The 23,135-nt window shown below is 45.9% G+C and overlaps 6 protein-coding genes across 6 annotated transcripts; 1 reads left to right on the forward strand and 5 right to left on the reverse strand.

Moving 5' to 3' along the window:
• Window position 1: 1 nt before the first annotated feature.
• On the reverse strand, window positions 2–1,854 carry F4822DRAFT_181476 (uncharacterized protein). The gene is made up of 3 exons (XM_051453418.1): window positions 1,584–1,854; window positions 871–1,189; window positions 2–779 (listed from the first exon to the last, which is right to left on the reverse strand). Exons 1-3 carry the CDS (start codon window positions 1,689–1,691, stop codon window positions 382–384), a joined length of 825 nt encoding a protein of 274 aa, XP_051317092.1. The 5' UTR covers window positions 1,692–1,854; the 3' UTR covers window positions 2–381.
• Window positions 1,855–3,594: 1,740 nt separating this feature from the next.
• F4822DRAFT_427169 (glycosyltransferase family 8 protein) lies at window positions 3,595–6,500 on the forward strand (the record flags this gene model as incomplete). The annotated part of the gene is made up of 7 exons (XM_051460690.1): window positions 3,595–3,636; window positions 3,698–3,725; window positions 3,777–3,883; window positions 3,943–4,527; window positions 4,586–5,136; window positions 5,192–5,936; window positions 6,012–6,500. The coding sequence occupies 7 exons, from the start codon at window positions 3,595–3,597 to the stop codon at window positions 6,498–6,500; spliced, it is 2,547 nt and encodes an 848-aa protein (XP_051317093.1).
• A 657-nt stretch (window positions 6,501–7,157) lies between these two features.
• Window positions 7,158–8,982, reverse strand: F4822DRAFT_396356 (uncharacterized protein). The gene has a single exon (XM_051457518.1). The coding sequence runs from the start codon at window positions 8,379–8,381 to the stop codon at window positions 7,470–7,472; it is 912 nt and encodes a 303-aa protein (XP_051317094.1). The 5' UTR covers window positions 8,382–8,982; the 3' UTR covers window positions 7,158–7,469.
• Window positions 8,983–11,201: 2,219 nt separating this feature from the next.
• F4822DRAFT_427171 (uncharacterized protein) lies at window positions 11,202–13,321 on the reverse strand (the record flags this gene model as incomplete). Its single annotated transcript, XM_051460691.1, has 2 exons — window positions 11,202–12,583; window positions 12,793–13,321. The coding sequence occupies 2 exons, from the start codon at window positions 13,319–13,321 to the stop codon at window positions 11,202–11,204; spliced, it is 1,911 nt and encodes a 636-aa protein (XP_051317095.1).
• Window positions 13,322–15,219: 1,898 nt separating this feature from the next.
• On the reverse strand, window positions 15,220–16,105 carry F4822DRAFT_396366 (uncharacterized protein). Its single transcript, XM_051457519.1, has one exon. It carries the CDS (start codon window positions 16,087–16,089, stop codon window positions 15,868–15,870), a length of 222 nt encoding a protein of 73 aa, XP_051317096.1. The 5' UTR covers window positions 16,090–16,105; the 3' UTR covers window positions 15,220–15,867.
• Window positions 16,106–18,844: 2,739 nt separating this feature from the next.
• F4822DRAFT_181661 (uncharacterized protein) lies at window positions 18,845–19,352 on the reverse strand. The gene has a single exon (XM_051453419.1). The coding sequence runs from the start codon at window positions 19,217–19,219 to the stop codon at window positions 18,956–18,958; it is 264 nt and encodes an 87-aa protein (XP_051317097.1). The 5' UTR covers window positions 19,220–19,352; the 3' UTR covers window positions 18,845–18,955.
• Between the last annotated feature and the right edge of the window lie 3,783 nt (window positions 19,353–23,135).

Here is a 23,135-nt window from a genome sequence, read left to right on the forward strand (position 1 = left end):
GATTTTCGTGTAGTAGCCGTGTTCTGCCTTATCGTATAGTTTGCCCAAAGCCGATAAGTGATTGTATAAATATCCCATTTGATCTCTACAGGGAGTGTGAGCAAGTAGGTTTGTTTGGGATTAAACATTATATTACTCAGCAACTTCGTCTTCACCAAGAAGGCTCTGCTCTACCCGTAGCTTTGTATGATTATCATTTATTAGGATTTTAACACCATGTCCTTGAATTACCTTGAGAGATGGTAATTGAGTGGGCAGCTGCGCCCAGTACACTTTTTAAAACTCCGTACCCCGTGGATTTTCCATACCTAACCTTTTCAACGCCAAAAAAAAATAACAATATCACTGATATCCGATCATAAAGCGAGCAAGCACATGAAGCTACGAGAAGACGAGCGGTGGCAAATCGGCTGGGGGTTGGCTAGATGGTTGACCGTACCTGTCTTGACAATAGGGACAGGAGTAGCTAGAGAAATAGGCTGTTGGGTCATTCGAAATCACCTTCTCGCGGATGTGTTCGTGGGTTTCCTGGACATTTTTCGCTAATGGGAGCCAGTGCGGTTGGCTGTAGTGAAGGAAGCAGAGGCGAGCTAGTTGAGGGCCGGTCGTTGTCCATTGTTTGGTATCCATTAAATATCGTGTAGTAACGCGACAAGCTGTAACCCAACCTTTGCATTGGCATCCTTGGAGGAAGGTTATAGAGGTTATGCTGGAAAGGGTTGATTGTCGTAGGTGCCATAAGAATGAGTTTTTGAGGCTCTTTTGGTTGACTCCATCGCCTACTTTAGATTTGTACCCGATTCAATTAGCATTTATATAATACGGTATCTCATCTTCGCATAGTTGATATGATTAATGGACGTAACTCACAGGCCACGAAGAATTTGTTTTCGCCATATAAGATTGGCGTGGCCTCCTTATTTACCCGTTTGCATGTTCGTAGAAATTGGACGTGGGGTAGGCGATGTGGAAGAGGAATGAGTCGAGGTCTTGAGCCGTTGGTCGTTGGTGAATCTGGACGTCGCACATAAACCTGTCGACGAAGCGCAGATATCATGACGGGGTCCGGAGAACGTAATAGGTATTGGTATACCTCTAGGCGTAGTTCAAGTGGGAATTGAAAGAATAGGGAGTTCGTCTCTAAGTTGATTTCGCCATAGTTTCTTCTTCGTGAAGTGGGTGGTGGACTCTACGTAGAAGCGAGTATAGTCAGTATTGCCAAATCCCAATGTGACGATAATATTCTACAAAATAGAGAAATAGTAGTAATCGAATTGGATTGTATTAACACTTGATCACGTATGGCTAATAGGGTTGATACTTTGTGGGGGGTAACAAGTAATTGGATATTTTCCCCAATCTATCAGACAATGAATGAACTCTGCAGGGCTAAGGGATTTGGGAATGGTAGCATCTGCTTAGGTGTGTGTGGGTATGTACTTAGGTACGTACGTATGGGGAAATAGAGTGCGGAGATGTGGAGATGGAATGTGGAGAGTAGCAGTATATTGGTACTGGATATATCTTTGAAGCTATTTGATTCCTTGGAAATGTCGAAGAGTAAAAAAGATAGTAAAACTTGCCATTGACCTCTCGCGATGTTGATCACGCCGATTGCCTCCCGTGATCATCGCTGCAGAGGGGCGGATGACCACTTTGTGAGGGGTCCTTTTATTTTCCGTCCGGAGCATGACGTTTTTTTTTGTTTTTTTTTTGGGAATCGGATCTGATGAGGGGAAATCGAAGGAATGAGGAGGATCCCGAATTTCTGGATGGGTCTGCTTAGAGTTGAAAATCGATGGTATTCGGAAATTTTTATTATTAAGTTGAATGAATGAATGGTTGTGACCGTCCTCAGGCTGCCCTAAGGCTTAAGGCTCTCTTTCCCTAGGTCTCACGTGTTCGTTTATCTGACGGGTAGGCTATATACCTAATCAGATAGATAGATAACCTTCCCAGGCATAAAGGCGTCCACGATAATAAATTCAATTTTCCTATTTTGACATCCTACGGAGGGCTACTTGTAGTTGTTGGATGTAGCTTGTTGGGTTGGCCGCCTAGAAGCTAGAAGGACTCTAGAAAAAAAAAGCGGTGCGTCGGATCTTAACTGATTATTCATCCATTATTATTTGTTTTAGTTACACCACATACGTGCCTACCATAGCGCATGAGATATGAAGAGAGAAAGAGAGAGAGAGAAACAATAGGGAAAGAGGCGTTGCCTAACCTAGAGTTCCTCACTGAAGTCCATTGATCATGGTTGGTCAATTTATGAAGATCACTTTGCGGGGTCCTTCAAATCGTTTTCTGATTCGTCAACGGATAGACTCGGTCACATACGGAGTAAGAAGAGAGGTGTCGTCATCCTACATACGGTGCGTAAACTTAACTAAAACTATGAAAATACTTTATATATCTGCATGAATATAAACTTTTATTTATAAGTTATTTATATTATAATATACTCAGATTGAACCCTTAAGATAATCATATGAAAGAAGACCCTACTAACCTATAATCGTTGAAAGTTAGCGCGCTGGTGATGTTGGTTGACAAGTGTGCCCCCCACGGGTGGTCTGATGTCTACAGAAAGGTACCAAAAATTTAGATTCCATTAGTCCATATCGGTTCATATGAAAATCTAGAGCGACGGATATTACTTTTAACATTAGATACATGCAGGCAGTCAACTAAAGAAGCTACATTGAAGCGAGATGGGATTGCCCCTCACCAACAGATTTAGTCTGTCTTAGTTTTGCGGAAGCTCTGGCAAGTGCGAGATGAAATCTTCACTAAATGACATAATACACTAAGTGGAAATTACCCCCTGCGGGGGAGCTATGGGTCATCTAAGCTCCTTGTACGCTAAGCTTGTTTTTTTTAATTCTAGATGTATCTTACACATTGGAACCATTGGATCACCCACGCACATGTCTTAAATGTCAACATCCTCCAATTACTATTCCCTATGTTGATGCTCATGCAAGTAGTTACATAGTCGTACAGAACTGAAATTACTTTGGGACCAATCTATATCGAATACCTCGATTGGATTTTCACCCGAGTCACCAACGAACCCACCTGTCTGTCTGACATAGATACCCTGAGGTACATATAAACCCGAAGTGCCTTAGGCCAGGCTAGACCAAGGAAATCCTTGTTCACGAGAGTAACGCTACTTTACGTAGGCTGGTAGCGTCGCATTTTCTCATCGGACACGGTCCATTTCGATGAGCTCTGCTCTGAACCTTGTCTTGGGAAGGGAAGAGACTGAAGAAAAAAAAGGAAAAGAAAACAACCAGGGCCTTCACCAGCCAACCGAGCCAATTTGTCCCGCATCACCGGCGCAAACATAACATAATAATAATTAATTCACTTTGTTATTATTATTTGCATTGTTCTTGTTACTTGGACTTGTTTTCCTACTCTACTCTACTTTTTCGCAAGGGCTGTCCTTGATTCCTATAAACGAACAGCTTCTTGTATCAGACAATACCGTACGTATTTTGGATACATACACCTTCTTACGTACTCTATTTACCCCTCTCTTCACCATTCAACCTGGCGTGATATTATCGTCACTCCTTGCACACAATGGCTGTGCAAGGCGGAGCGGAGGAGGACGTGTACGCTACAGTTCGTGATACCTCGAAGGTCTTGGATGATAAAAAGGTAACTAATATACACGTGTTTATAGCTTCTCTTGAGCGACACATATTTACCCGGTATGTTCCACTACTTAGTCGTGTTATGATGGATTTTCTGACCCTTCGAAGGAGCGCTGGTGCTTGCGCATTCTCTACGAGATGCCGGTACCACGAAGAAACTAGCGGTTCTCGTCACACTAGATACAGTATCGGCTGATGTTATAACACAACTCAAAGTAAGCTTTGCCAGCTCTTTCGCATTGGGAGATTATGCCCAACTAATCCAATTGACCAGACCTTGTATGATTATGTTATTCCAGTCGGCCGGATACGTAATTCGCAACCGGCGAATCTTCATCTCATGAACCGAGCCGATTTACATTCAGCCTTTACGAAAATAAACTTATGGAAGCAGACTCATTTTCGCAAAATCGTCTATATAGACTGCGATGTCGTCGCCTACCGAGCTCCGGACGAGCTTTTTAATATATCACACTCATTCTCGGCCGCCCCCGATATTGGTTGGCCCGACCTCTTTAATACGGGCGTCATGGTTTTGACTCCGAACTTGGGCGACTACTATGCGATGATAGCAATGGCCGAGAGGAATATTTCGTTCGACGGAGCCGATCAAGGTCTTATCAACATGCACTTCAAGAATAACTATAATCGCCTCAGCTTCACATATAATGTCACGCCTTCTGGTCATTACCAATATGTCCCCGCATACCGCCATTTTCAGTCTGGTATTAGTATGGTGCATTTTATCGGTCCCGAAAAGCCTTGGTTTAAAGGAAGACGCGCCAGTACTGGGAGCTCCCTCTATGACGAAATGACCGGAAGATGGTGGGCTGTTTATGACCGACATTACCGAGTTCCGGTAAGTTTCTTGTTGATCTCCTGATTGTCACGTTCTCCATTCAGCTCACAATACCTAGACTCCAGCGCCTACACCCTCTATCCTCGGCAAGCCTGCAACTACATCCACGGCCAAATCTTCTACTACCATAACTCCTACAACCACGCAGCCGTCAATTGAATTGGTGCAATTCTTCACCAAGGGAGAGTATCAGCCAAAGGCTACCCACTTCCAGATAACTGGTGAGCTTCATAGTGGCGTTAGCAGCGATCCCCACCAGCATGTCCAGCCCCCGGTTCCGGAGTCATATTCCCATGAACATGGACATCGCGAACCGTTTCATTCGCATGATGCTTCCCATTCTGGACCTCACGGTCATGGCCACTATGATCATGGTGTCCACCAACATCATGGTCACGTAGAGGCCCCGTCCGAAACCACTGCTCCGCAGCTTGACCCCTCCACTTCTTTTCAAGCGTCGTCTTTTCATACCAATGTCGAGGGAACTCACACTGAGGCTCGAGAAGGGCAGGTCCCCGAACCCTCTCATGGGGCTCCCCCACCCAAGGACGAGGCCGAGCAGAAACCACCACCATTCCAGCCTTCTATGTCAAACTGGGATGCGCAGAGGTTAGTTTCCTACCTGATTCCGTCCCTGAGGATCCAATAGCTAACCCGAGCACAGAGAATCTCCCCCCGCAGATTCAAAGCCCGAAGCCATGAACTTCCCCGCGACTATATACGAGATGTCTCATGACTCTACTCCGTTTGTTGCTCCTCAACGATACCCAAGCCCCCCAAGAGATATGTGGTACGAAGTTCCCAAGGAACGCCCAGCGCCCCCTTCCGAACCGCCCAAACCAATATTCCCATGGGAAACTGAGCGAGCCCCACCGTCTCGCGTATTCCCCGACGAGCGCCCTCAGAATATCGAGCCCGACACGGGCGGCTCCGAAACACCCACGGGTACACCATGGGCCGCTCCTGATCCTCAAGCTTCTTCTGAATCATCAGTTACGGAAGCGTCAACAGTTGAACAAAAGAGCGAGCCAACCACACCAACCACGCCAACCATTCACATCACACCGTCTGATCCTTGGTCTTCTTTCACGTTGACTAATGCTTGGGATGGGGTACCTGAGATTGAGCGCTACGTCGATAAAATACAAAAGCACAAACGAACGCGAAGTCTCAAATCTCCCGGCGTGTTGACGTTGCCTGGGTTTGGCGAGGAGGCCGAGATTACCTGGCGCCGGCGAGGAAGCAAGCTCACTGACTTCCCCAGCGAAGCTGAGCGTCCCAGCCTGCCAGTTACTCCAGCACCTATCCGCCGAGCAAAATTTTGGGGTGGCGGCCCCAACGTCGGTTATGATACTGATGAAAACCCGCTGTTGCCGGCCGCGGAGGGCGTGCCCGCGCAGACGGAATGGGTATGTGTGCATGGAATCAGGTGGAGTCCTGCAGACTGCCTTTGCGATTTGACTAACGTGCTGCGCTATCATAAGGATCCTGTGGCTCAGCTTCAGAAATTGGCTAAGCAACAATCTGAAGCATTGCTGCGAAAGCTTGGAGGCGATGGCCGAAATAGTAGTGATTTACCTTCTAGGCCTCTGCCCTTCGGCTCCGAGGAATTGATATCTCCGACTTATGTCGTGCAATCCGCCAATGTCTTGAGTCCCCAGCCGGTAAAAGGCGGGGTTAGCTCAAGTGCGGTTCACAGTATTGAGTCCAATTTAGAGGAGACTCCGCGAATCTCGACCCAAAGTACCGTGACGGCGGATACGACGACGATACCCGAACCGAGTTATGCTGGCCCTGGTGCTGCATTCGAGAAAGGCGAAAATATCCCTACCGAAGACGTACCCACTCTGCGAATCGCTACTGCTGGACTTGGTATTCCTACAAGACCTAGTAGTATACCAGAACCGAGTTATACTGGCCCTGGGCCTGCGTTCGAGAAAGAACAAATATCTCTAGAGGAAGATGTAGACTAAACAGCATTTTTCGATGCAATACTGAGCCTTTCGTTTTTACTAATGAATCTGAATAGGGAAATAGGTTGGGAAGGAGAATCTGTATAGAGAATGCTGGAAGTCTTGATGGGCCATGTGTACGGGTTCATTGGTCAAGGCCTTCTGCAGGGACGCAGATATGAGCTGGATAGGTGGCCCGGCAATGTGATGGACGATATACCGAAAGAAGTCTTTTGGTGCCTAAATATCCTTACAGGTAGACAGCAACACGATTATGGTTTTTATTATTTCCACGAGTCCGGTCCCACGCGTCGACAGACCTTCTCCCATGTCTTTTGAGGCTTTGGAATAGCTCCTTTTACTCGTCTCAGTTTCATACCTTTACCCAGAATGTTGCATTTACCTCAGCATTATATATCACCAGAAGCAAAGAAATTTTGTCGCATATTCTAGCATATATATCTTGCATGGCATATGGACTAGCATGGAGCGAGCATCATGTATACTACCTTCTTTTCGTCTCTACATTCGGTGGACGTTGTGAAATTCAGGGGAAGATGTATGAGTTTATATATATATGAATGTATTTATCCTTTGGTATGAGAATGGATAAGTCAATTGGCCACCAATTTATCACACATTCATGGGTAACAATTGATAAATTAACTTACTCTTGTGTTATACGTATATATATATTGACTTTGGATCAATTGTAACTCACATTACCCTGTTGCTAAGGTATCTAGATGCAAGAGTCGCCGTCTCGGAATGTGAAAGTCTCCCTAATGTTCTTTGTGGGTATCTAAACTTTTATGTCTTTATATATACAGCAAACTACGAGGAGAGAATTTGGGGTTCTTGCTGGGCCGTAGAAGCCTTATGACTTCATCGTTGAATAAGTTAGATCTCGCGATTTATGCAAACTGAAGTCTGAAATAGTGAATATTGTTTGCAGGCCAAGTTCGGGCTTCGAATTTCTTTTATGTGGCCTCACCCTTCAATTGCGGACGACGTTCTCCGCCGTAATACGCCAACAACTAACCACCTCTTTCGCTCACTAACATCCTCCTGCCCGCGGTCCCAAACCCACTCACGCTCAACACCATCACAATCGCGCTCCCATATGCTCTCAAGCTCGAGACCGGCCTCCGCTAAAACCTCGTCCTCAAAGAAGCCACTCATCTTCTGTCTTCCTGTGTGGAAGCCAGCTATAACCCACGCTCGCGCGGAGGCATCCTTGAGGAACCACGCGATGGATTTATGCAAATTGGCGTGTTGCCATGGCATCCACAGACAATCGCAGACGAAAACGCGGTCGAAACGATTGCGGTTCGCCGTCGCGAAGGGTGTGTCTAGTTCGCCCCAGGAATGACCCTCGACTGTGACTGGCGCGAGGATGCTACTAGGGGAGTTTTCAGGCTTAGCGTTGACCTTGACATTTTTGCGCAAGGTGCTGAGGACGGTATCAGAAGGATAATCCGTCACGACTACGTCCTTGGCACCGAGCAGCGCAGACATCAGGCTTGGTAACGCGGTGCCGGCGCCTACCTCCAGACATGTGAGACCCGTGGCATCGAAATCACTTGGTCCTAGCCTACCCAATCCTAGATCTAGGGGTATCCTCAAAGTACCCGCCTCCACAAACTCCGCAAGGAGCAAACTCGCGTTCCAGAGATAATGACTGAACAACTTGCGATCGTTCTCCCGATGCGGATCCGCGAGAGCTATATGCAGAGGCCGGGGAAGATGCGGGGATGTGTATAAGAGGGAATGGTCCGCGTCGCCGTGCTGGTTCGTCACGTCGTCCGGAAAAATGACGCCGAGGGCGGAGCCGAAGAAGTCCTCCGGATCCGAGGTAGGAGGGCCGTGGAGCGCGATGCGGCTCGTGAGGGCCATTTGCATTAGATCCTTCCTCACTAAACTCACTCACGACCCTTGCCTTCTAACTCTAGAGGATCTTAACCCGGAAAAAAATCGACTGACGACACACAGACAGCACGGATCAAAATTTTTGAGGCTCTTAGCGGGGACAGGGGGATAGGGGTAGAAAAGAGGGGGCAGGGGGGTTGGGCTCGCTTTCCTCGTGTCTGCAGGGTGGAGGCGTGGATTATTTTGATTGGTGATTATTGACGAAGACCCATGCCCATGTCATCGAAAGGGTACGTAGCGAAATGTGATAGAAATTCCTCGTTCTTCAAACTGCTCACGAATGTGGAAATGATTTGATATCAGGAGAAAGTGGAGTGCCCAATTGAGTTGGAGTTGGGTACGTATCTACACAGTAGATCCTGGTAGGGATCTAGGGACATGTGCCATTCATGTTAAGGCCATGGATAGAGTTAAGCTGCACAGTAGTGAAGTACAGTACGACGGTACTTTTCGTAGGGCCAGCACGGAATATATCCGTCATAACATCGCCGATGCGGAAAATGGCATAGCACTAAATTCACTAAGTCTAGTAAATGGAGGAACGCCACACCACCCCGCAACTTTAAAATAGAACGATGTTTAGGTTGGATACCTCACTAGCGTACATAGTATACTGAATCAAAGGCGAATTAGGTGTACTTAGACAGTTAGAGAAGGAAGGGATGGTATCAATTACAAGCGATGGCGGGCCGAATGTAGTGCAACAATTGCTGGCTGAGATGACATCACTACGAATCTAGAAGAGCCTACATACAATCGATACGAAAAGGGGAGAAGATATGCATCAAACAACCGCTGTGGCTGTATGTGCGTCTACGGCGCTGCCGTCGATGATAAAGATTACCTATGATGTTGATGCGGGAGGATGGGATGAGATGAAGAAAGAGGGGCCGTCTGTGGCCGTGTTTCGAATTGATTTTTTTTATCTACTATGTATGTACTATGATTCGGTGGAGAAATACATCAGAAGTATTGGTATTGAACTAGTGTTCCTGCTGGCTCGGACTCAGTGAGACCTATCAATCTCATCAACGCTAAGTAGTTTAGTACCTAGGTATACAGGTAGTCTTGCCTTGCCTTATTTAATGCAACATTGAAGTATTTCTTTTGTGAAGAATACAATAGCGGCTCCTTCGAATACCTACTCGCATTAGTAAAGTATGCGTTAGATAATGTACCTAGATATGTTACTTACCCTAGTCCCAACTGTATATAATAGAGTATAAGTACTTGGTAGTTACGTTATTTGTTCCTGCAAGTAAGCCTGCTGCGCCCCTTCACCGCTTGTAAGAACGTACCCCAACTTCCCTATTAGGCCCTGTAGACGGGTAAGGGGTAGCGCTGGAATTTAGGTATGTTTAGGTACCTGTCAACCCTAGCACCACACGTGGTTTGGCGGGTGCTGCGCCTCAGGTCCACTCTACTACCTTTTGACTTTGCTGCACGAAACGGTCATATTCTTCCAAGCCACGACGGCCTAGTCCGTTACATAGTTAGGGATTGGCATGTATGTATGTATGTACGTGCCTAACTTTTCACTTTCTGAGGAGGCCTCGATTTGGGCCGCTGTCCGCTGTTGAATGGTTTAGGTATCGTTACAATAGTCCGCAGGGCATGCCGCGCTTTCCACTCTCTTAATCTTTTTTATCTTTGTCAGCAAAATATGGATGACAGCATTTCCGACCAACCGGACCTTGTCCAATTACATTAAAGTCGAGTCGCAACGGGGAATGGAGAACGGGAGAAATGCCAATAAACAAATTAGCCCCCCTACGAGACCAAATACCGTATTATGTAAATATGCACGTATTATTATGTATGATGCTATTACAGCAACCCAGAAAACAAGGCCGCCGTCGCTGCGACCGGCAATGGAACCCGTTAACGGAAATGAAGTGCCCCCGTTTCAGCTACAGAGATGCATACAATGGCATACAATGGACATGCGATCCGTTAAACCTCCTGCGGTTTCAGGCAATAGGAGGATTCGTTCGGGAAATGGGGAGGTGTGTCGCTGGCTGACTTACTTTACTTCCATCCCTTGTCTTTTCCAATGAAATGCGCCGAAGACGATTCATTGAATCTCTTCTGACTTACCCGTACCGAGTTGTAGTATTGACTGGCACACCGGCGAGATTCGAGACACGCATCCACTAGAGATCAGCGTGACCCGATAACGTACCTTGGTCTTGTTTCTTGTTTGTATGCTGCTGTAGCCCAGTCAAGCAATCTTAAGCGAAAAACTAACCATCAACTTGTGTAGTAAGTGATCATCTTTGGATCTAGAATTAAATAGAAGTCGAGATATCATAAGATCATCAGATTGTATATGCGCTTATCACTAAGTAAGCAAGGCTATAATAAATGTAGCGGAAGAGAGATAAACGTTTTATTCAAAAACGAAGCCGACTTTTTTCGGTCTTCATAACGCCCGCCATGTGATGAATAATAGTGAGAAATAGAACAATAGACAGGGTATCGATACAGATCATCCAACTACAGAATATACCAAGACATGTAACCAAAATATTTCTCAGTCCATCCTGAGCCGCCAGAGAAATTCCCATCCATCATAATAGGTTTCTCTGTTGCTCTCCTCTATAGATCGCCGGTAGATCTCCCTTCCCGGCAGAGAATAATCCCCAGTAGGATTCCCTATTTTTATATATGCCATTAAGTGCCCTCCCAATGTGCAGTAAACCTTGCGCCAGTCATGCTATCCCAATCTTCGTCTCAGTCGTCATGATGCTGTACTATATCGATACACTAGTATGATGTGATATATATACGTGATTAGTGGTGGTGCTGGCTAAACTCCAGCATTGTCTTCATGTCCTCCTCGGTGGGGTCATCAGACACCCAGAGTCCCTTCTCCTCTTCTGTTGCGCCGAGGAAGCCGTTGGCGCGCTTCAGCGTTTCGACGTCAAGGTCCGTCACGTAGGCCTTTCCGTCGCCTAGCTTGAGACGGACCTCATGATCTGTTGAGAGCATCATGTCGTCCTTTGCTAATCGACGAGGGCCATCGAATACGGTCATGATTCGCTTCTTCAAGGTCATCTGACCCTTGTCAAACCCCCACGAAGACGGGTACTCGCGTCGATTCTTGCGGCTCTTGCTCTTACTCGTTAGCGGTACGCCGCCTCTCGAGTGCGTCATGCCTCGGGACTTCTGAACACCATTGGCTGGGTTGCCCTTCTTCTTTGTCGTGGGCGAAGTAAGCTTCTTCGACTTGAAGTCTTCGTCTGCGGCGTCATCCTCTTCGCCCATCTCTTCGTCGTCGTCATCATCTGAGTTAGAGGTAGCTTGTGTAGTGAGAGGTAATGAGTTCTTTTGAAGAGTCTGGTGAACATCGTTATCGTTTTCCACTTCAGCTAATCGCTTGGCGTTGATGGCCTCGGCGGGGTCTTCCTGTTGAACAATGCGTAAAACACAGTCGTCCAAATGCTCGTAGAAGTCCTGTGCGTTAGAGAAAGTAGCCGAGCAAGTCGAGCACTTCCCTGTGGCGTCAGGCGCATAACCAGTCAACTTCTTGCCATTGTTCACCGAAGTTGCCGCCTTCTTTCGGCTGTTGGGAGGTGTTTGTTCCACGCCATGCACGGCCGTTAAGTGTCGCTTAAATACGTCGGCACGGTTGAACGACTTCTCGGCAGCCGAACCAGATCCAGGGCAAAATCCACACACCATGGTACCCTTGTAGTGAGTCAAGGTGTGTCGGTTCTTGTCGTATTTCCGTGCAAAGCCCTTGATGTGGTAGTCGCACGTTTGGATTGGGCACTTTTCTGGTCGTTCGGTTTGGTGAGTCAACATATGCGCCTTAAGGTCTTTGAAGACCTTACCGCAGTCCGGGTAAGAACATCTCTGCTTCTTCTCCGATTCTTCATTGTTGTAATATTCGTGAGATCCATGCGACTGAGGTGACGAAAGACTTTGTTGCGTAGGGTGTGCTAGTGGAGGCGCTGGGTAAGGACTGTACTGTTGAGGATATGAGTGCATATATGGCGATTGGCTGCCATTGCGCATAGCTGGAGCTGGTGAGGCGGCACCAGAAAGAGCGGGTGAGTTGGGGTAAGGGTTTTGAGGCGAGTTGAAGTTGTTATTTTCGTAGCGTGCGGGTTGTATTGTTGGCGGGGCCATCGGTCCAGGTCCACGGATTTCCGGGTGAATCATCGAGGGATCTGAAGCGCTTACGGTCAGCACACATTGTCTCCACTACTGTTTTGCGACTTTGGTGTAAAAGAAATCGACATGATTATTCCCCCTCCTCCCTCGACATTAGCAAGAGATGACGCTAGCGAGACTATCGCCAACGTCATCGGATGCTGTGAAGAGGTCGCGGTTCAAAAAACAAGCAAAAGCATCTAAAATGAAACCCGCGCCAACTCACCAACGAAACCGGCTGGCTTGTCATAAACCACGTTGAATTCTTCCATACCTGTATTGGGGAAAGGAGCGTAGTCACCCCCTGTGTAGTAGTCGCTTGCACCAACAATACCCGGGTTGACGCCCAGAGCATTCTGCGAATACTCGGGGAGGAAAGCTAATTGGCCGTTGTTTGAACTGGGCGATCCGACTGTGGACGATGCTGCCGAAGGAGCTGATGCGGTGGAGAGGTTTGAAGCTGGTATTGCTAGTTCACCGTCCTCTGGGAACATACCAGGTGACGTTCTGTTGTAAATAATGTGTTGTGATTCTGGGTATATCGCGCCAACCTCAAATCCAGAGGTTTGAGGGAAATCACTTTGTATACTTCGCGGCGCGTGAAAACCGTTTGGGCTCATGTGCATATCTAGTATTGGCGAAGCATAGCCGTTATTGTGGTGTTGATGGTGGTGGTGGTGAGCTTCAGGGTAGAGCATAAAGTCCTGCTCCTGTTGGGGAAACATATTGTAAGATTGGTTGGCAACAGCTGCCATTCTTAGTCTCTGGTGCCGTTGATTGCGATGCCAGAAAATTGCGGTGAATATAAACTAGGAACCCCAAACAAAATGTATTTACACTAGCGACCTCCTCGCGTCAGTGTCTCAGTTCAGACACAGGTGATGATGACTAAGGTGGGTTTGGTGCGGTATGGTGAAGGTAGGTGAGAGCTCACATTCGTACAGTTGTACCATACCAGGGCTTCAAAGAATGGCGACGGAATCCAAAGACGGTTCAACGAGTGTGAGCAAGTAATGAAGACGTCACGATAGTCGTGGGGGAGTAGTGGGACTAGAAGGGGGCGGAGTAGCTAATTGAAGATGAGGATCGTGGGTTCTGGGCGGGAAGGATTTTATGTAAGTCGAGTCGCAAAGCTTGGGTGACCCGATCGTCAAGATGAGATTTTTCGTGCGGTGTGAGATTCGTGATGTTCTCTTCGTCTAACCTTATAGCTTCCTAAACATATGACCTCACGCGATGAGAGAGGTTATGGTATAGCGATGGTGTGAGTAAGAAAAGGCTGGCTTCCCCTTCGTCGGCTGGGCTGTGCTGTGCTGGTTGCTGGTGTTGTGGTGTAGTGAAGAGGCACAGACTCAAGAAAGGACAAGGTCTATTATATATATATATATACGGGTTGTATGTTGCTGTCGTCCTAAGGAACGTGTAACAACCCACAGCAAAAAGGAAAAATAAAAGGATAGAGCAAAAAGAGACAGATTAGTTTCGCATGCTCCGAGATCATGGAGATGGGGCAGGAGTGGTGATGCTTTTGGGGGCTTTTAGCATCCTATATACGCTCTTGCATTTTTGTAGGAGCATAGCCGCGTAGGGTGCGGGTACCAAAGTACTTCCTCCCATGCCTTCCATGCCTCCCATGCTCCTATGTGTTGATGGATGTATTTGGGGGGTGGGTCGTAGGGCAGAATCGAACGCGGTACCTAGGTATCGTACCAATATACAAGCCGCTAGGGGACCAGAACAGCACAGCACCAGCGGTGACAAGGGGGACAAGGATCAGGGGTCGACATAGAGCCTTGCTTAGGTACGTACCGACTTATTCTCATTGAAGGTACCGAAGTACATGATCACGGATGTCAATCTTCAAAGTCAGCGGTACAAAGGTACTTTGTCTATCCATGAAATCTCCATAAAATTCTGAGTGGGGTGGGGGCCTTCTACAAAATAGGTGGTGGGCGTGTGCTATCCAAAGATGGACGGGATGGTACATGTACACAACCATCCTCTATGCTATTTTTTTATGCAGTACTATTCGATAGTGGGTGGTAGTAATCGTAGTACGTAGCCTCCTACAATACCCTTACCTTATGGTACTTGACCCTTTTTTATACCTCATTGGAATATTTCCCAGCATCAAGTCCGCGGTAGGCACACCGTGGGCTGCACTAGCAACGTGGGTAGAGAGTCTCAGGTGGACATCCCGCCCGCCGTTAGGTCCTTTACTCTTATCCATTGGTAGAAAGTAAGTTTAGTGGGGCTTCAAAAGTTCACCGCAGGTTTTAATTTGTCGTCAACCGCACCTACCTTTTGCTTCGGCAAAGGTCCCATTCGGTTTCGTACCTGTACTTTGCGCCTTTACGCACTTTACAGCCAAGAACAACCCCGATTTGTATTAGCTTCAGATGTACTTTTTTCTCAAAAAATGCTCAGGGGTCCAGAATTGACTTTTCTTTACCTTTGCCTTCCCCTGCTGCCCTGCCTGTGCTAAGTCCCAGGAGATGCAAGGTCGACAGGGAACCCTGGGTTCTCTCTCCCATACCCATGCCTAAGTGGCTTGTTGAGATCATTGGAAATCATCATTCTTTGGTTCACCTACCCACGTCTATTTCTCCAATTGAATGACAGATTAGATTAACTTTCATCAATTCCAACTTCGGGAAAAACCAATAAACACGGACAATTGAAACTACCTAGCTGCCTAGGTACCTAGCAAAGTTACGTCTTGTCTTATTCATGCGGTTTACGACATGTCACGGTATTTCAGGAAGTAGTATGCAGTTGAGTATTTACCACAGATCCCGAGCCCAAGAGAGACGCTTTGTCTCGCGGTTATCCTGTCTTGCAACCATCTCCCTCCATCTCGATGACCCCGAGCATTCCAAGAAAATACTCAGGTAGCTATAACTATACTCTTTACTGTGTATGGTCAAGGAACGGGGTTCTTTTTCAGGAGGTGTTCTGAAGATTGGTGGCTTTTTTCTTTTTTTCCCCTCCCAATATTTCTCACTTTTCTTTTTGTCCCTCTTTAAGCCTACTTAGGTTAAGTAATTTTATATCTTCAGGAGTGATCTAGAGTGACAAACACGTAAAGGTAGGTGTGTATGTACTTTTGCGTAACACGTGCCCTTACAAATAATAGGGTGAAAGGGATTCCGAATATTGAGACCCAAGTTGAGCAATAGGGTATGAGGTATCCGATATGGGATAGCAAGATATCTTTTTGGAACCTGAGCCATAGATCAGTATGTCTCACATCTTGGCTCACAACCATACACATTCTTGGCTACTAAAGCGATGCCCTAAGCTAAAGAGCTAAAGTCTTTGATCGGGAATTTCTAAATCTGGTAATGGGAGACGAGAAGTTGTCTTGAGAACGCCTAACAGCGGGTCTAGAATCGGTAGTGCTAGTTAGCAGAACGGCATACCAAAGAACGGCATACCAAAGAACGGCCAAGGTGGAGGGCGCTAGATGGTAAAGAGCTAAGATCCATGAATACTTCGCCGTTCTGGTTTTCCCCGCCGACATGGAATGGATCTCTTACCGAAGCCATCGTCATATCTAGTGCGGAGACCATAAACGTCCGATAGTTGTGTTTGTATGTACTTTGTTTTATGTATCGCACGTATCAGATATGGTATATACATGTGTACATAAATCTATGTATGTATAATACATGTACATGACCTCCTACGTTATGCGTTATGTCAATTGTAGCTCTAGTGTAGGACTTTCTAGGCTAATGAATGCCCTGCATAATTTGCACAGCCATTACGTATGTGCATAGATGCCCACACATATCCACAAATATCCACAACCCTGCTTATGTAGCGTAGTTCATTGCTGGTGTTAACCAATCGCAACTTTGACTGATTACCAAATTGTGATGCTCCGCCCCCCCTTATTCCTACCCGCTTCAGTGCCATGCACGTGTCATACCGCGACGGCCCATAGTGCTATGTTTGTGGAGAGAGGAGAAAGCATAAAGTTGTGCCAGTATAAGTTCTGATTGGCGAATGGCTCATTTCCACTGCCCATTTCTCACTCTGCACGTAACAGCACCATTAATATAATGCCACTTACATACCTATGCATCTTGGTTTGAAGGTCGGCGCTATCTACCAAATTCAGCCATCATCTTGATGGTTCTGCTTCGCATATGTCCGGACGAGCACGAAGCGGTCTACGCCCCCCATAAGCAGTTACAATGCAAGGGGGACGTGAGACTTAATTCATAGTATGTAGAGCCGCAAAGTTCGTGCATGTCTGGTTGTAGTACTTAATTTCTTCTAAATGGTCTCGGGATATGAGAAGAAGTATCTCGGCGACTCGGAAATATGCGACGTTGAAGTGTAACACCGGAATTCTATCATCTCGCGGGCGCAAATGTTACGCAATTGGAAATTATATCCAAAATTGCAAAGAACATGAAGTAAACATGTCCGTTTCCTACCAGACAAGCTGGGCAACATGGCAAACCAGGGTTTCCATGACGAGCATGGCATGGCATGGCATGTAAGCAGAGCTCGACAAGAAGTTCAAGATCTATGGGTCATGAGTTATTAGCGATATTAGAGGTCGTGAAACAACGGGACGATTCATGATATGTTGACCTTGAACCAACACCACCTTGCATACCTGCATACCTACATACATGTCTAGGTATAGATTCCCTATTAGGACTATATGTGAAGAGATATGTAGCATCAGTACCTGGTTAGGAAAGATTCTAGAGTATGCAAAGATTGAAAACCAATACTTGCGAGTTATGTCCACCTAATTGGATAGGAAGTACAAATTGGTGATTGGTCCATTTAGTAAATTGCGTACCAAAAACGGTAAGATGGTTGGGACTTAGCGTGGCCAAAGATGGTTAGCGAAGAAGATGTCAAATTCTTATTGGCTCCTTTACGGTAACTCGGATATACCCCAGTATAGGTACGTAGCACTACGTACTAGTTTCCACGTACCATGGAATTGTCTCATTCTAAAAAAAGAAGTGGTGTAACCATTCTCTTCTATTCCCGGTCTTCTTGTGTTACGAATACATAGAATGGTACCTAGAGGCGAAATTCAATGAAACCCATACCCATCATTCGTATAGACCACGATTAACAAATTTCATGTAAGCGAAGGCAATATGTAGACATCCTTGACTGAGAAACGTATGAGGGAAAATCTTTTCCGAAGCCGAACGACATCTTCTGCCGCCTTGCCCAAAGTGTTAGTCAAAAGTACATAGCAATGGAGTGTAATAAGATAGTAATCCTATGTAAGTATACCAAAGTTACTGATCGGATGTATGAACTATTAGTAGTTCTATGATCGTCTCTAGACTAGCTATATGCATATACTATCGTCATTTATGAAACAACATTCTGGGGATGTCATGAACACAGCATGCATTTGGCTCTAATGCCACGTGAAACTGAAGGATTTCCTCGTGATGGATGCGCATTACATGAATTCTGCTTACTGCATCCTTCAACCGTATATCCATGCGATCGTCGGTGCAAGATTGAGTTGTCAACTATCAAATGGCAAATTAAATAAAAATCGGAGGGGTGGGAAGCACGAAGGGTCGCATATTATTCCCTTAATACCTGTCTGTGTACCTAAGTAGATAGGAAACTCCACGGCCGGATTATCGGCTTAGCGCTTAATGGCCAGTCAGAAATTGACAAAATGTTTTGAGATGTACTATCAAATTCCGGTGTAGAAAGTGCTGTTTGAGTCCGTAACCGAACCACCGCGGAAAAAGTCCTGTAAAAAATCACTCCACTCCTGATCATAATATACCCAAACCCGTCACCGAACTATAGTGACTATACAACGCACCGCATCTTCGTCAAGTAGCGGGAGAACTACATATATGTGCATGCACGGAAGCCCACATAGAATGAAAGCTCTTGTAAACAGACCATTAAGTGATGACTCTCAGCCCTACATGAGGGTCGATAAGGCCGGCGTTGGATCGAGACTTTCGTAAATAATAAGCAGCTCACAGCCACCTCCATAAAAACGCAAAGGGACCTGCATGTCTTGGCCAAAATTACCTGGCTTCGAATCGAAATGGAAATATTCCATGCGTTTTCCAAATCGAGTACCACACCTCGCGATTTATTGAACGCCTTCGCGGCTACCCACATATCCAACGCCATTGTACAGTACATTTGACATTTCCGTCGCGTCGACGTACCATTGATCAGGCTCGACCACCCCTTTCATTCAAAACAGCAGAAGCGCGAGTAGGATGATTGGTCCTGGCGCTTCATATGTTGCTGCGAAATATAGGGGATTCATGTTTCGGCACGGAAAGGAAGTTGGAGAATATGGGGGCCAACGTCTAGATCCCTGACGTCCACATGGTATGGAATGTTCGACGGCACATTAATCACCCCGAGCCAGGGGCAACAATGATAAGCCCTAGATTCAGAAGGATGCAAAATCCAACCCTACCTACAACTTCTATGTCTCGTCTGGCTCGTCCGTAGATAAAATATCCTGACACCTTGAACCACACGGCAATCCTTCGAGAATTTGTGGATGCCACCCAGAAATCTCTCGGCCGGCGAGTAATACTTATGTGGGCGATTGGCGCGATACAAATTGTCAGCACTGTTTTGATTGGAAAGCCTAAAAACAAGAATTCATGCATTATCGTTACATAGTGGTGAATTATGTAGAGAAGGTTACTAAAAATAACAATTCTTCGTTTCTTTAGTCGCTATGTAAATCTGCAACCTTTATGCAGTAATTCGCGACTAAAATAATTATAAACCTTCATTGCTATACCTCATACCGACTTGCTATTTATGATAGCTTGGCTCTTTAGGAATTTTAAAAGCACTAGCAGGATAGTTTTGAAATTCTACCGTAATCCTGGGGCATAGGGCTGAATTTTTATCTACCTAAGTTTTAGAGATGCCGACCCCCGATGTCATTCATGATCTTCCTCAACAGGGGCCCTTCCTTATCCATGTAATTATCTCACGTATTATGATCGGTTCACCCAATCGAAAGACCTTCCTTCTATTCGGGTCCCAAACTTCCAGACACTACACCACCATACATGTAATTTTTCTAAAATAGCCCTTTGGGTAGGTGACGCAGAGTGACCTGACCTATCTCACACACCACGTGGTAGAGAATATGGCACAGATAGACAAATGAGATCGGCCCTTAAAATACTGACCGGGAGCTTTGAAAGTCTTACATATGGAACGTTTGTTTGTGCCTTGCCTTGCTCACTCCTAGATATATGTAAGCAAGAAAGCATTGTATTCCTACTACGTAAGCCATGAAAAATAAATCCACAGAAAAATGCATGTATTGACACTACGGATAGTATATTAGCATTGTGATATCGACACTTTCGAAATTCATATATGTAATACGTCGCAAGGTCCAGTATTTTATTATCCCTCCTTACATAGTACATCTAACCCCTGATTGAATACACGCAGAGGTACGTACATTCCGTACTACCAGTAGAATGCGGGTGTGGTAATGTACCAAGAACAAATAAGGTTGCCAAGACGGCATATCCGAGACTCAAGTTGACATATTGTTTTACCATTTCGGCCTAGTGTAGATGCTTATTCAATCAAGCACAAGTCGAAAGTCAACGCCCCAGTATTGAGTCTAACTGTTTTAGGAATACAAGACATTATATGAAAAGTACATATAGTAAGTACTATTCGAAGAACTCTGATGCTTAATAAATTATTCTGTAATTGCTGTGTGTTTCGCGTTTGAAATAATTTAATTGCATTTATTTATGTATAGACATGTATAATTTACAAGGTCACATTCATCCTATCTAACTTACAAGAATTCGCAACAGCATCTAGTGGGGAAACATACTCCATACGTAGAATACCTAGTATAGATACGTACCATATAGTACGTACATTCAAACTCATTAGTTCAAGTCGTACAATACGGCACGTACCAACGAACGCCATGTGCGGTTTTCTTCTCCAACAGCTGCAATTCCGCCCCGCTCCGCTCTACTATCTATCTTCCTACATCATAATTAAGACACAAAGCGGAATATCCCACGGTTGATGTAATGCATAGGCCGAACTTGTTCGTCGTATGAAAATCATAGGATTAATCCAAGCTTGGAAAAATTAAGCGAGTCTGTACGAGAAGGGTTTGGCGCCTCGAATGTGTCCAAGTGCGGGAACCCTGTAAGTCTTGCCCCGAAGTCCACATCCACACTTTGCGACCTAGGATGGATATGGATTAGGTCTCATACATGGTATAAGATACATGGTATGAGGAGTCCCAGGGGCATCATGTACCGGAGGAAGTATTGTACAACTATTCGGAATCCCTCTTCCCGGCCATTGAGCCAAGATTCCCCCCAGAGCCAAGAGCTACTACCTAGGTACCCACGTAAGGCAGATTCAACCAAGTGTCATGGATAAACATGCCAACCTCGCGTAGACATCATACACCGACGACATACAAAGTCAGGAAAGAATTTAGTAGCGTCAACTTGTCAGGAACCCACATTGGCCTACATAGTAAACACTATACTCGGGCACTACTAGAGATAATGAGGCGGCAATTAGGACACGCGACGGATGAACGGAAATGAGTTGAAGGATCTAAGTCCACTGGACTACTAACACGCCACCTACCTCCCTACGGAGTATGTAGTAGTAAACGGCCTCGCAATCACAAGCCGTTATTGTGTCCCAACGGATCTCGCCCTATCAACCACACACACACACGCACATTTCGGCATGTCTCTCCGGAAAAATTCCGCATACTAACACGGGTACCCAAACTTGGCTAGGACCCTGCATGCCATACTCCTATGTAGTCGGGCGAAACGAGACCGGGTCAGTATCAAAAAAAAGGCCTCTTGTTCTTTGTCTCCTACCAAATTTGGCAATCAAGCCAGAGATGAATACCTACCACCGTCGGTAAGCGGTAATAAGTTAAAGCGTACCACGTAATAGGCCATCCTCGTAGTTCAATGTTGACTCGGACAATCGCAGCTATACACCAAGTAAACATGCCACGCAGTTGAAGTCCTACGAAAACAACGCGTACCTTGCAGAGGGAAGCCAGCATTATCTTGACCCCTGAATATCCCATCCCCATGAGCTTTTTTTACACACCTTCCTGAAGCATGAAACGGGTGTCATCAGGACAATAAGCAGTTGCAATAAAAAGATACCAAGATTCAATTTTACGAATAGTAATTTTGATGACCTCACTGCTTAAGTAAATGGGCTCTTCTATACTTTAACGTTGTCCTCGATTATGCCGCTTTAAGGCGGGCCTAATTTCTGCCCCCAATCGAGCATGGCATAATAATAGAAACCCGGATAATCTTTTTGGCTCACAGAGGATATCTACTAATCGCCTGTGGTTTGATACCAACCTTTCTAGCACATTTGAGACCATGGTCGACTTCGTTATAAGCTTACGGGCTCGGGAAGCTGCAGCTTCTGGCCTACAACCGGATCCCGTTGCTGCACGGGCGCCATGCGTGAGAAGGGATCCTGGCCAAACGAATAGTACGGAGTAAGAATTGAGGTACGGATCAAGCCTAGCTCTCATTTTTTGATAGATAGGCAAAAGCGAGGATTGAGATTCTCGTCAAACGCCCAATTGAGCTCCTTAGTCTACATGGTGGGAAAGTTATGAATATTACTAACATTAGGATCATTCTTAAGCTGTACAACTTCCTGTAATGGAGCGCCATGCGCTAGATAGGCATGTACCTAAGTAAGCTAGGTAGCTACCTTTCTGACCTGCAGTTTAGGTGAAACGGAATCACTATAAGTTGGGTTACAGCGCTATCTTGACGGGATGATTCAAAATGTAACAGCGGAACAAGGCAAAGTTCCCAGTAGCTGCGGATCCTAAAGGTCATGAGATACATATGTACTCCTTACGTAGACAGAGGAATCTAAGAAAGAACAATTGATCAACATTTATTACAAGATAGACGCATTTTAACCCATGCTACGATCTGACGCTCGTATTTACATACGGGGTACGGCTTCCACTAAACTCGTTACGGTACATGTTGTGTTCACGCAAGGATTCGCTAATAAATACTGGCAATTTAGCCAACCGCCAATCATTTCCTACTCTTTCTCACTGTATGGGCCATCGGGGACCTCAGTTGCAGATGCCCGACGAGGCAGCCAACCAACGCGCCTGTGACGAATCAACAAACCTGGAGAGATCTAGAAGGATGCATGGAAGCTTGATCCTTCCTGGGCGCTACCAGCCGTTGTCCACGCGAAAGAGAAGGGTCAACATGAGGATCATCGCAAGCCACTCCAAAGAAGCCTGGGGATACTACATACACTAGTATATACCCAGTCGACCACTCTGAATACCCAGGGGTGTTTATTCTTTTTTTCTTCCTCAAAAGCCGAAACCGTCATAACTACGTTTGCAAAGGAATTATGATTTAGTAGAGTGGTAAAGGGCTGTCGGAACGCCAAAATTCCGAAAATTCGGTAATTACTAGCCCTACACGATCTTGCTAGTTGAGTTGTCGCCGCCATCGATCGCTTGTTGGACCGTGTCTAGATAGG

The sequence above is a fragment of the Hypoxylon trugodes genome (genome assembly GCF_022578975.1).
Source record: "Hypoxylon trugodes strain CBS 135444 unplaced genomic scaffold F4822scaffold_3, whole genome shotgun sequence".
In the NCBI taxonomy this organism is placed as follows: domain Eukaryota; kingdom Fungi; phylum Ascomycota; class Sordariomycetes; order Xylariales; family Hypoxylaceae; genus Hypoxylon; species Hypoxylon trugodes.

Coding starts and splice junctions, on each gene's coding strand:
- F4822DRAFT_181476 (XM_051453418.1), bottom strand. CDS start 1,691: ATGCTCCGGACGGAAAATAAAAGGACCCCTCACAAAGTGGTCATCCGC. Junction 1,190..1,583: donor AACATCGCGAGAGGTCAATG/GCAAGTTTTACT, acceptor GCTTCTACGTAG/AGTCCACCACCCACTTCACG. Junction 780..870: donor AAACAAATTCTTCGTGGCCT/GTGAGTTACGTC, acceptor AATCTAAAGTAG/GCGATGGAGTCAACCAAAAG.
- F4822DRAFT_396356 (XM_051457518.1), bottom strand. CDS start 8,381: ATGCAAATGGCCCTCACGAGCCGCATCGCGCTCCACGGCCCTCCTACC.
- F4822DRAFT_396366 (XM_051457519.1), bottom strand. CDS start 16,089: ATGTCGGCGGGGAAAACCAGAACGGCGAAGTATTCATGGATCTTAGCT.
- F4822DRAFT_181661 (XM_051453419.1), bottom strand. CDS start 19,219: ATGCATGAATTCTTGTTTTTAGGCTTTCCAATCAAAACAGTGCTGACA.